General features: G+C 29.8%; 2 protein-coding genes across 2 annotated transcripts; one reads left to right on the top strand and one right to left on the bottom strand.

Moving 5' to 3' along the window:
- Window positions 1-446: 446 nt before the first annotated feature.
- Window positions 447-1,363, bottom strand: LOC130940599 (uncharacterized). The gene has a single exon (XM_057868791.1). It carries the CDS (start codon window positions 1,281-1,283, stop codon window positions 543-545), a length of 741 nt encoding a protein of 246 aa, XP_057724774.1. The 5' UTR covers window positions 1,284-1,363; the 3' UTR covers window positions 447-542.
- An 8,179-nt stretch (window positions 1,364-9,542) lies between these two features.
- LOC130939259 (uncharacterized mitochondrial protein AtMg00810-like) lies at window positions 9,543-10,594 on the top strand. The gene is made up of 4 exons (XM_057867378.1): window positions 9,543-9,576; window positions 9,839-9,852; window positions 10,085-10,243; window positions 10,325-10,594. The coding sequence occupies exons 1-4, from the start codon at window positions 9,543-9,545 to the stop codon at window positions 10,592-10,594; spliced, it is 477 nt and encodes a 158-aa protein (XP_057723361.1).
- Window positions 10,595-10,800: the final 206 nt, after the last annotated feature.

Raw genomic sequence — 10,800 nt, 5'->3', positions numbered from 1 at the left:
AAGAGATAATGTAGTTTTTTACACTTTTACATACACTTGCATATATAACTACTATGACTATTAATAAATAAATCTAATGTATACTACTATAGTTAGACTATTTAATTGAGGCTCATACTTAATTAAACATGATCCAAAATTGGAAATTAAAACAACTACAATTTTTAAGATTCTTTTTGTACACCAAGGATTAGTCAACAGACAACTAATTAATTTTCATCACATCATCATAATTTCCACAAAAGTATGTTTAAAAAATTAAAAGAATAGAAAAGTAAATAGAGTGACAGAAGTATCCAATATATATTATAAGAAAAATTTTAAGTGTATCGAAAACATTAGTGTTTCAATTGATTTAATCGTTAATTTCAATTAATATATACTATATATATTTTTTATAATTTAGATCAACAATTAAAATAATGAAAACACCGGTGTTCTCGATATACTTAAAATTCTTCCTATATTGTATATTGTACGAATTGTTAGTATATGGTATACATCAAAATTAAAAAAAAAAAAACAAGGTAATTAATTAACAACTATCTAGTGAAAATTTCTTGATGTTTCTCTTCTTTTTCCTTCCATTCTAAACCAATGAATCTGCATGGTGAAAACCTAATCTTATACTCAGAAATTGTTTCAAGCTTAGGAGACCAAACCTGCTCCTTAGACCTCATCACAAGCTGTTCATAGTGCTTTTGCAATTCAGGAGTACTACAAAGAAAAGATCCATTATTATTATTATAATTCTCTTCTTGTTCTTCTTTTTGTTGTTGATTATTGATGATGAGACTTGTTATAAATTCCGGCATCACCTTAATCAAAGCCCTTCCATTGTCACCCTTAATATACTCAAAAGGGCATGCCCCAAATTTGATGGGAGACCTATTATTATTGATTTTAGGGCATGACGACGACGACGATGACGAAGAATTTAGGGCTGCAAGGGTAGAAGCTGAGAGAGTTTGAGAAGAGAAGAGATCAATGGGGAGAACAAAGTAGGTTTGACCGGGTAGAAGTTGATCATCAAAGGATAAAATTGGAATAGGGTGTCCTATGAAGAATGAATCTGCATGGCAAACAACTTTATCTGGAAACTCAAACATGATCTCACCAGCCACCATATGTTTCTTGTTCTTGTTCTTGTTATCATTGTTTATGGATCTTGATGTTCCTTCCCAAAATATAAGCTTGACTTGTTGTGGCGGTTTTGTGTTGCAACAACTAGTAGTACTAAAATTAGGTTGAAAGCATGGTGGAGAAATCACTACATTTCCCATTTAATTTGATGAGAAGGAAGGAGAAGAATTGAAGCTAAGAAGAATTGAGAAAGTGATTATGAAAAATATTATTAGAGGTTAGAGAAATATGAATGTGTATATATAGAAGAAGAATAGAAGGTTGAAGAAAGAGTGTTGGCCAAATTGGAAATGTTGACTTTATATTATAATTTCTAAATATTCTTTTGGTATTTTTGGGCCGGTCGGTGGTCTGGTCATCCATGCCGGCTTTGAATATTTCTCTCTCTCTCTCTCTCTCTCTCTCTCTCTCTCTCTCTCTCTCTCTCTCTAGGTTAGACTTGTAATAGTAATAAGTAATAATAACCACATAACAATTTATGTATGTGTCTTATTTGATGCCATAATAAGGTTTTTATATAACAAGAAATGGAAGAAATATAGATAATTAATTTTTGATTGGTTAATATTAATTAATATAAATGAAAAATATTACTTTTCTTTTTTACTATTAAATTTATCTTTTTGCCTTTTATAAATGTTTAGTTTTTTTTTCTAAAAAATTTTTATTTCTTCCTCGTATTGAAGTTCAGCATGGACCCAACTTTTATTTAAGTAATAAAATTTTTTATTTTTGATAAAAAAATTAGTTAATTTTTATTATAAAACTTCTTAATTTTATTTTCTAAAAAATTTAGAATTTGAAATTTAGAACTTAAAATTTAAAATTTGAATTTATAATTTGGAATAAAAAATAATTTTAAAAATTGGTTGACATTGAGTGAAAAAAATTAATTTCTTAGTTGAATTTTATAATAAAGTATTAACATTTCAATAATAAAAAGATTTAGAATTCTACTCTTCTTGAATGTTAAAAAAATGTTAAATATAAGATAAACAAAAAATATCTAAAAATTTATGTGAATTTAAAAAAGATTAGATGTATATGTGATATATTATTCATATATATCTATCCAATTTAAATAAATAATTTTATAATAACAACTATTAATAAACAACAACAAATACACAAGCTTATTTATTACCTTGACCTTATTATATTAATTAACTTGTACCTTTTGGTAATTCAAACCTAAAAAAAGTTCACAATATAGTATGCATGTAATTAGTAGGTTTGATTTTCTTGGTTTAGGTGGTAAAAATTAAAAGTTAGTCTCACTTAAAACTCGGGAGAGTGTGCGATATATATAAATATTAAATTAAATCAATTATGAAAAAAAAATCAATTATATCCTTCATTAAGTTATCATAAAATCATTCAATTTTAAAATCTTAAACTAATAAAAAAAAGACAATATTAATGATTATATTTTTAATATTTTTTTAAGTAAAAACTTCTTTTAAATTTATTTTATTTTTTTAAATTTTTAGAACAAGTGATTATTTAATTATATAGTATCAAAATTATGTGTCCAAAATATCAAGAATTTGATTTTTAGTGAATCTTAAAAATAAAAAATAATATAAAATAAAATATATATATATATATATGTAAAATCAAAAAAACTTAAAAAAAAAATTTACTTAAAAAAATATAAAAATATATATAATCATTAACATTACCTTCTATTATTAACTTAAGTTTTTGAAATGAGTAGTTTTTACGAAAAAAGTGAATCAGGAACTTTTTTAATAATCAAACCTAATAATCAAACACTATAATCAAACCTAAAATATCTACTTCATTTGTCTTCGCTGCTAATATAATTGAAACTAAAATCAAGTACTAATGATCAATGATGTGTTTCGGATTTCACTGGATCTAAACAAGAGAAACCTGATATCTTTGTATCAAACTACTTAATTAAGTCACACATATGTTTATAGAATTAAATTAACAATATCAATATTTTATTACTCTATCTACCAATAATAATACACATAAGGCTTCATTGAAAAATATATGAACGTGATATCCTAGCAAGTAGCAAACATTCAAACTCACCCACACCTAATAAGTTTGAATTCGTTGACTATTCTACTATTTTATTCAGCATTGTTTTTAAAATTTAATTTTCATGTACTACTGTCACTATAAAATTATTTTATACAGATAATTAATTATATATTATTATATTAACATAAATAATTAACTTTTAAATTTATTATTTAAAATATAAATCTAATTAAATATTTGTATAAAGAAATTTATATTATATATTATTATATCAAAATTAAACTATTGTTTTCTATTAATATATAGATTGATTAATAATTTAATATTGATCAATAATGCGCAGAACTAATTCATTCATTCATTTAATATTCATAATTATTAAAGAATAATTAAAAATTGGTTCGAAGGAGAAAGTCTGTGAAAATTAAAGGCACTCATCATAAAGCCAAAACCCAAAAGTTCCATTCGTCATAGGATATGATATTAATGAAAAATCTTTAGTTGTTGGTTTATGACCAAAGCTATAACCTTCACGTGCCCTTAATTGCTATTAATTCATTTATTATTTGCTGTTTTTACTTTTAGGTACGTGTAAATTGCAAAGTCAAATGACAGGTTAATTCGTTTAATTAATTATATATTAGGATTTTAATAGTATATGTATTTAAGGTACATGTTAAGAGTATTATATTATTAATAAAAATTTGCAATTTTTTTATTACAATAATTATCAATAAATACATTGAAAATTAAATTTTAAATATTTTTTATAATTTTTTTAACTAATAACTTTAACATGTGTTATTAGGATTTAACTAAACCCTAATTACTATGCACAAATTAAACAATTAGTTTTACATTATCAATAATATTTGTAAGATTTTTATGATATATAATGAATTAATAATAATCAATTACTTTTAGGTATGTAACAGTATACAATATAATTGGATTTGAGTTAAATTTTTACACTAATAATACACATTTCTTGCAAAACTAAAGTAATTTTTTTAGTTTTTTAATTAGAATGTATTTTTAATATCATGAAATAAAGTTTATTAAACAAGTAAGTTGTTATCCAATATTGTTTTGGTTTCATCCAAAATTAAATGCTTTGTGGGCGGGTTCAAATTTAAATGAATGCCAAAAGAATATGTTACCATAAAATAAAGGTTAACTGTTAATTTTTAGAGTTCTATCACATTTTTATTTAATTAGTTAAGTCATTACAGTTTAAAAATTTATAAATAGTTCTCTATACTAGATAAAAGTTACAATTAAATAATAAATATTTATTAAGCTAATTGTTATTTTTCATGGAAAAAAAAAGTAAAAAATACAATTATTTAAAAAAAATTATAATTCATCCTATATCAAATACAAAAAAAAATATTTTAACAAAAATATTTAAAAAACCTAATTGAATTTTTTTATCTAATATAACAGTTAATTATAATTTTTTAAACTATATAAAACCCAAACTAATTAATAAGGTTTTCGTAAAATTATAAATACTTTTAAAATAATTAAGCCTAAAATAAAACACATGATAGTTCTAATTATATGCCTAATTTGAATAAGTATTAATTAAAGTAGGAACAATAATGAGAAGTGTTCAATATTTTTGGGGGCCGACTAATTTTATCTGAAGGCATTAAAATTAAAATTTATTTATAAAAATGGCTGACTTTTGCAATGTCAATTATACAACCGACACGCAATATACATCGAATGAAGCTTTCAAGTTTCAAGTTAAGAAGGTTTTGAAGAAACTTTGGGGTGCCATTGATTTATATTTTTATTTTTTATATTCATTTTTAGTATTTTTTGTATTTTAAATTTTGTAAAAAAAAGTAAAAATAAAAAATAAAATTTTATTATTTCTACTATTTTTAAATTTTTTTATAAAATTTAAAAACAAAAAAAATATTAAAAATAAAAATAAAAAATAAAAACGCAAATCAAACACACCTTAAATTTCTTTTGCCAGGTATGTAAACAGTGTTTCGTAACCCTTTTTTCATTGACTAAGTTGGAAGAACTACAACACATATATAAAGAAAGCGAAATAAAACGAAAAAAAAAACATATGAATAAACCAAAAAAAAATGATCACTTAAAAAAAAAATTAAAGCACATAAAATAAACCAAAAACAAAATGATCACTTCTTGGTCATGATAAAAGAACATACATTTTTTCTTAAAAAACAAGAACAAAAAACATAAAAGCATTTTTTTCGCAAACTAAGTCATCCACTAAACTTATTACAAATACGAAAGTTTTTAACCTTTTTAAATGAGAGACATATAAATCTTTTATGCCGAATTCGAAAAAGAAAATATATATGTATTCTTAATCAATTAAATTACGTGGGAAATTTAATTGTCTTTGCAATAAAGATTAAAAGTCTATTTATCTTTTTTTTAAGGATAAAAACATGTTCGAGACTAATAAATTTCACTACAAAAAATATATTAAAAAACAAATAAAAATTTCATGTTCGAGGTTTCCCAATGATCAAATTTTTTATTTTCAGAAATTTAAATTTAAAATTGTTACTTAAAAAAAATTAATCTGCTTATGGTTTTAATTAATTTTCACGTTGGTACCTAACTTCTCTAATCCAACTGATGAGACAAAAAATGATAAATTAAACCTAAAACATGTTATACATTATCATTTTGTGACTAATAAAAATCATCAATAATTACAAATGGGAAAAATATTTATAAAAATAATATATAAAAGGCCAAAACAAATTTCTGTATCATATACGACACGTGCAAAATAAGACTTCCACTTTCTGTAGAATAGCCATAGATAGATCTAGCTCCAATAATTAGTTTCATGTAGTTTTTGAGCATGTGACAGAAAATAAATAGCCACAGTTGAAAGCGTTAATATTTTATTAGGAAAGGTGACGACTTGAAACTAATTGTGGCGAATTTCTTCAATATAAAAATAATTTTACAAAAGTACTTTTTATTTTATTTTATTTTATTTATTTATTTTTATCACGATTTTGGCACATGATTAAATAAATTTATTTTCCTTTATTTCTATTTAATATAATCTAATATTTATTTTTTATTTAAATGAGAGATGTATGGCATTGAATATTATTCTACCAGTATCAAAACAGTTCTTAATTAACCAATTGCTTTTATTTCCGGGTTTACAATAAGACGATGATTAAGAAAATAAAAATATGCTAATAATAATATAATTGATGGTGTATGTGAATTCTCAATAGCCAATATAGATGAATATGTAGACTATATAAATTAGAGGAATAGTTGTTGGACAGTTATGCCTAATTAATAATTATTGGTTATGCTTAGCTACTGTATATATACCCTAACTGTAACTGTACATAAGAACTTGATTCAATAACATTCTAGACTCTTCTCCCTTTCTTTCCGATTCTTCCCTTCTCTTTCTCTCTCTGAAACTTTGCATCAGATTCAAGATCTGATACCTTTTATGGTATTAGAGCCTTGATCTAAAAACCATGGCTTCTGCTGCACAATCGAACACTTTCACAGAAATACCGATTTCAATAAAGCTCGATGAAAATAACTTCTTGCAATGAAAGGATCAAGCCGAATCAACAGTTGAAAGAAATGAACTCCTTGATCATCTCACTAGTGAGAACATTCCAATGATGTATCTTGCTGGTTCTGAATCTATCAATCCTGAGTATACGCGATGGAAGAGACAGGATGCACTGTTGAAGTCCTAGTTGCTTGCGTTGATGACCAAACCATTTACAACAAGAATAGTTGGGTGTGTGTTCACGTATCAAGTCTGAAAGCAACTAGAAGCTTATTTTTCTTCTCACATTAAGGCAAAAGTGATTCAGTTCAAGAACAGACACAACTCGATCAAGATCTCTGGTTCGGTGAGCAAGTATTTACTGGAGATAAAAAGCATAGTTGATGCACTAATCTTGGTTGGTGAATAGGTAAAAGATGATGATGACATGAATGCTATTTTACACAGTTTAACTGAAGAATTTGTACCTTTAATCATATCAATTGTAACAAGACTTGGAGGAATCACGATTCCTGAGCTGGAAGCAGTATCGTTATCTCATGAAAGCATGTTAGAGAGATACAGAAAGTCTGAGCAATTTATACAAGCAAATTTAGCCTATCACAACAGTAGAGAAAGCACTAGAGGGCGTTTCAGAGTTGCATTCAGAGGTTCAAGAAGTATGTATGGTGGCAGAACAATGCGAGGAGGCTATGGTTGAGGCTATGGTGAAAACAGAAATTATAATAGAAACTATGCTGAATTCAGAAGTTATAATACAAGGCTAGGAAGCGGATATGAAGGAAATAGAGGTCAGTATGCTAAATCCAGAAATTATGATGTAAGGCAAGGAATAAGATAGGAAGAAAATAGAGGCCAGCCCTCAAGAACTCAGTGTTAGCTCTGCAGCAAATCAGGCCATACTACAGTTCACTTCTGGTATAGATATAATGGGGCAGACAATGCTAAATCTACCTCTCAAAAAAATATAGCTCCAAGAGCCAACTTAAGCAATGTTCTGACCAATTCACCACCTATTCAAGATCAAGACTAATATCTTGATTCTGGAGCCACTCATCACATGACATATGATGCAAGAAATTTGACTGACCAAGCAGATTATGCAGGTCATGAGCGAGTTATGTAAAAAATTATTATTGCATAAACTTTTACATGTACCAAATATCACCAAGAACCTTATGAGTGTTTATAATTCTGCTGTGATAACAATATTTATTTTGAATTTCATCATGATTGTTGCTGTGTTAAATCATAGGAAACTAGAGAAGTTGTTCTCAAGGGAGTTGTTGATAAAGGTCTTTACCGCTTTCTAAATTTCAACCTTGCAAATACTTAAAGCAGTGTTGAAGCAGCTGCTGCATTTTTCACAAATATTGAACCAGCTAGTGGTTCCTTGCTGTGGCATGCTCGTTTAGGCCACCCTTCAAATAAAGTCCTCTCTGCAGTCTTGCAAAGGTGTAACAAGTCAATTTCACTTTCTAAGTCTGTTTGTTCTTCTTGATGTTCAGAAAAATCACACTAATTACCCTTTATTGATTCCAAGACAGTGTACACAGCTCCATAACAACTAGTTTATTCAGATATTTGGGGACCAGTTCCCTCCCTTGACTCTAATGAAAATGTCTATTTTGTAAACTTCATTGATGCATTCTCTAAATACACTTGGCTTTACCTTTTAATAACTAGATCTCAACTCAATTCAGTGTTTAATCATTTTCAGCAAATAGTAGAATTACAATTAGATGTAAGGCTTAAAATACTTCAAAGTGACAATGCACCTGAATATGTTAGTTTGTCAAATTCTTTGCAGTCTCGTGGAGTGATTCACAGGTTCTCCTGCCCTCACACTCCTCAACAGAATGGTAATGCTGAATGTAAGCACTGCCACGTGGTTGAGATGGGACTCACACTCTTGGTTGAAGCTGGAATGCCAACAAAATTTTGAGGTAAAGCCTTCCAAACTGTTGTCTACCTGATCAATGCACTACCAACGCCCACACTACCAAACCAAACGCCAATGGAGATTCTGTTTGGCAAGAAGCCTCCCTATGATGCCTTAAGAGTTTTTGATTGTTTGTGCTATCCTCACTTGAGGCTGTATAACCACAACAAGCTTCAGTTTTGATCTGAACTAGTAGTGTTCCTTGGCTATGAAAATTTGCAAAAAAGATACAAGTGCCTATTGTCATCCGAAAAGATTGTGATAACTAGAAATGTGATCTTTGATGAGACTCAATTTTCTTTCAAGGACTCAATTTCCCCCTTTCAGCCTGCACCCAAAATCACCAGAGCCTCTGATGACAATCCCTTATTCCCCACCATTCCCTATCTTCCCCCTTTTGCTCCTCTTTTGCTACAACATCAACCTTCCACATAACAGTCACTCCTTCTTTTTCTCCATGTCTATCCACTAACACCACTCATCAACCTCCTACTAATTCCTCACTTCTCCAAACACTCTCACCCTCAAATACCTCATTGTGTGAATTTGACCCCCCAACAACTACACTCTTAGATGCACCTACTGCTCAAGCCGTCCCCATCCCCACTCAGTTTTTTGAAAATGTCTTACCTCCATCTATCAACCCTGTGAATCAGAATAGTTATCCCATGATTACGAGAGGTAAATTGGGCATTTTTAAGTCCCGGGCCCTTCATGCTCAATTTGAGTCTACCTCAGTGAAGCAAGCCCTCTCTGATTCAAAATGGAGAGCTGCCATGGATGCTGAGTACTCTGCTCTCATGCAGAACCACACCTGAAATGTGGTGAAATTGCCACCAAATTGGGAGCCTATTGGTAGCAAGTGGGTGTTTCATATCAAGTACAATGCTGATGGATCCATTGACAAATATAAAGCCAGGTTGGTTACCTAGGATTTTCATTAAAGACCAGGGCTAGATTACAAGGAAACGTTCAGTCTCGTAGTGAAAGCCGCTTCGATTCCCATTATGTTGTCTCTTGCTCTTGCACACTCCTAGTCTATCAAACAGTTGGATGTCAAACACGCATTCTTGAATGGTGATGTATTTGAAGATGTGTATATGTCCCAGCCAAAGGACTATGAGTAGGGAGATGGAATCTTAGTTTGTAAGCTGACCAAGGCTCTCTATGGTCTAAAATAGGCCCTTCGGATCTGGTATGTAAAACTATTGGGTGCCTTCAAGCGCTTGGGCTTCACCCCCACCAAATCAAATACTTCCTTCTTTACACAAATTACCCCTCAGTCCAGGCTTTATGCACTTGTCTATGTTGATGACATAATTCTCACTGGTGACTCTGGCTCTGCCATTAGTCAAGTCATTCAGCAGCTCAATCTCAACTTTGATCTCAAAGACCTTGGGGACTTGCATTATTTTCTTGGCGTGTAGGTTATCAAGACAGCAGATGAAGGTCTCTCCCTTTTACAAACCAAATACATTCAGGATATACTGAAGAAAGCAGGACTGGAAGGTTGCAAATCCTGCTCCATACTGAAACTCACTGCCACCGGGGGTGCTCCTTTTGATAACCATTCCCTATACAGAAGTGTAGTTGGTAGCTTACAGTATCTGACTATGATCAGGTCTGAAATTGCATACTCAGTAAATTGAGTATGTCAATTTATGCAGTCCCCATATGAGGACCATTGGAAGGTGGTGAAGCACATTCTTCGATATCTGAGTGGCACTCTGCTTTATGGCTTGCATTTAAAGAAAGGGAGGAATCTGCCTATCCTGGCTTATTGTGACTCAGATTGGGACAGTGACCCTGATGATTGCAAGTCCACCAGTGGGACTAGTGTCTTCGTTGGTCCCAATCCAGTCTCGTGGTCATCCAAAAAGCAAACTGTTGTGGGAGAATATAGATCCATGGCAATAGCTATGGCTGATGTGGTTTAGATCAGGAACCTACTAACTGAGCTGCAATACCCCTTAACTGCTACTCCTCAGCTCTTTTGTGACAATCAAAGTGTTGTATTACTGACTGCTAATCCAATACTTCACTCTAAATCCAAGCATTTTAAGTTGGACCTCCACTTCATCCAGGACTATGTAGACAATGGCACCATTTGAGTCAACCATAGTCTAGGATCTGCTTAGCTTGC

This window comes from Arachis stenosperma, chromosome 7 (genome assembly GCF_014773155.1).
Source record: "Arachis stenosperma cultivar V10309 chromosome 7, arast.V10309.gnm1.PFL2, whole genome shotgun sequence".
In the NCBI taxonomy this organism is placed as follows: Eukaryota; Viridiplantae; Streptophyta; class Magnoliopsida; order Fabales; family Fabaceae; genus Arachis; species Arachis stenosperma.
This window is presented reverse-complemented; position numbering and strand designations above follow the sequence as displayed.

Bases quoted from the DNA above. Each gene is read 5' to 3' on its own strand.
- LOC130940599 (XM_057868791.1), bottom strand. From the start codon at position 1,283: ATGGGAAATGTAGTGATTTCTCCACCATGCTTTCAACCTAATTTTAGT.
- LOC130939259 (XM_057867378.1), top strand. From the start codon at position 9,543: ATGCTGATGGATCCATTGACAAATATAAAGCCAG. The intron at 10,244-10,324 runs GTAGTTGGTAGC...CAATTTATGCAG, and splicing joins ACCATTCCCTATACAGAAGT to TCCCCATATGAGGACCATTG.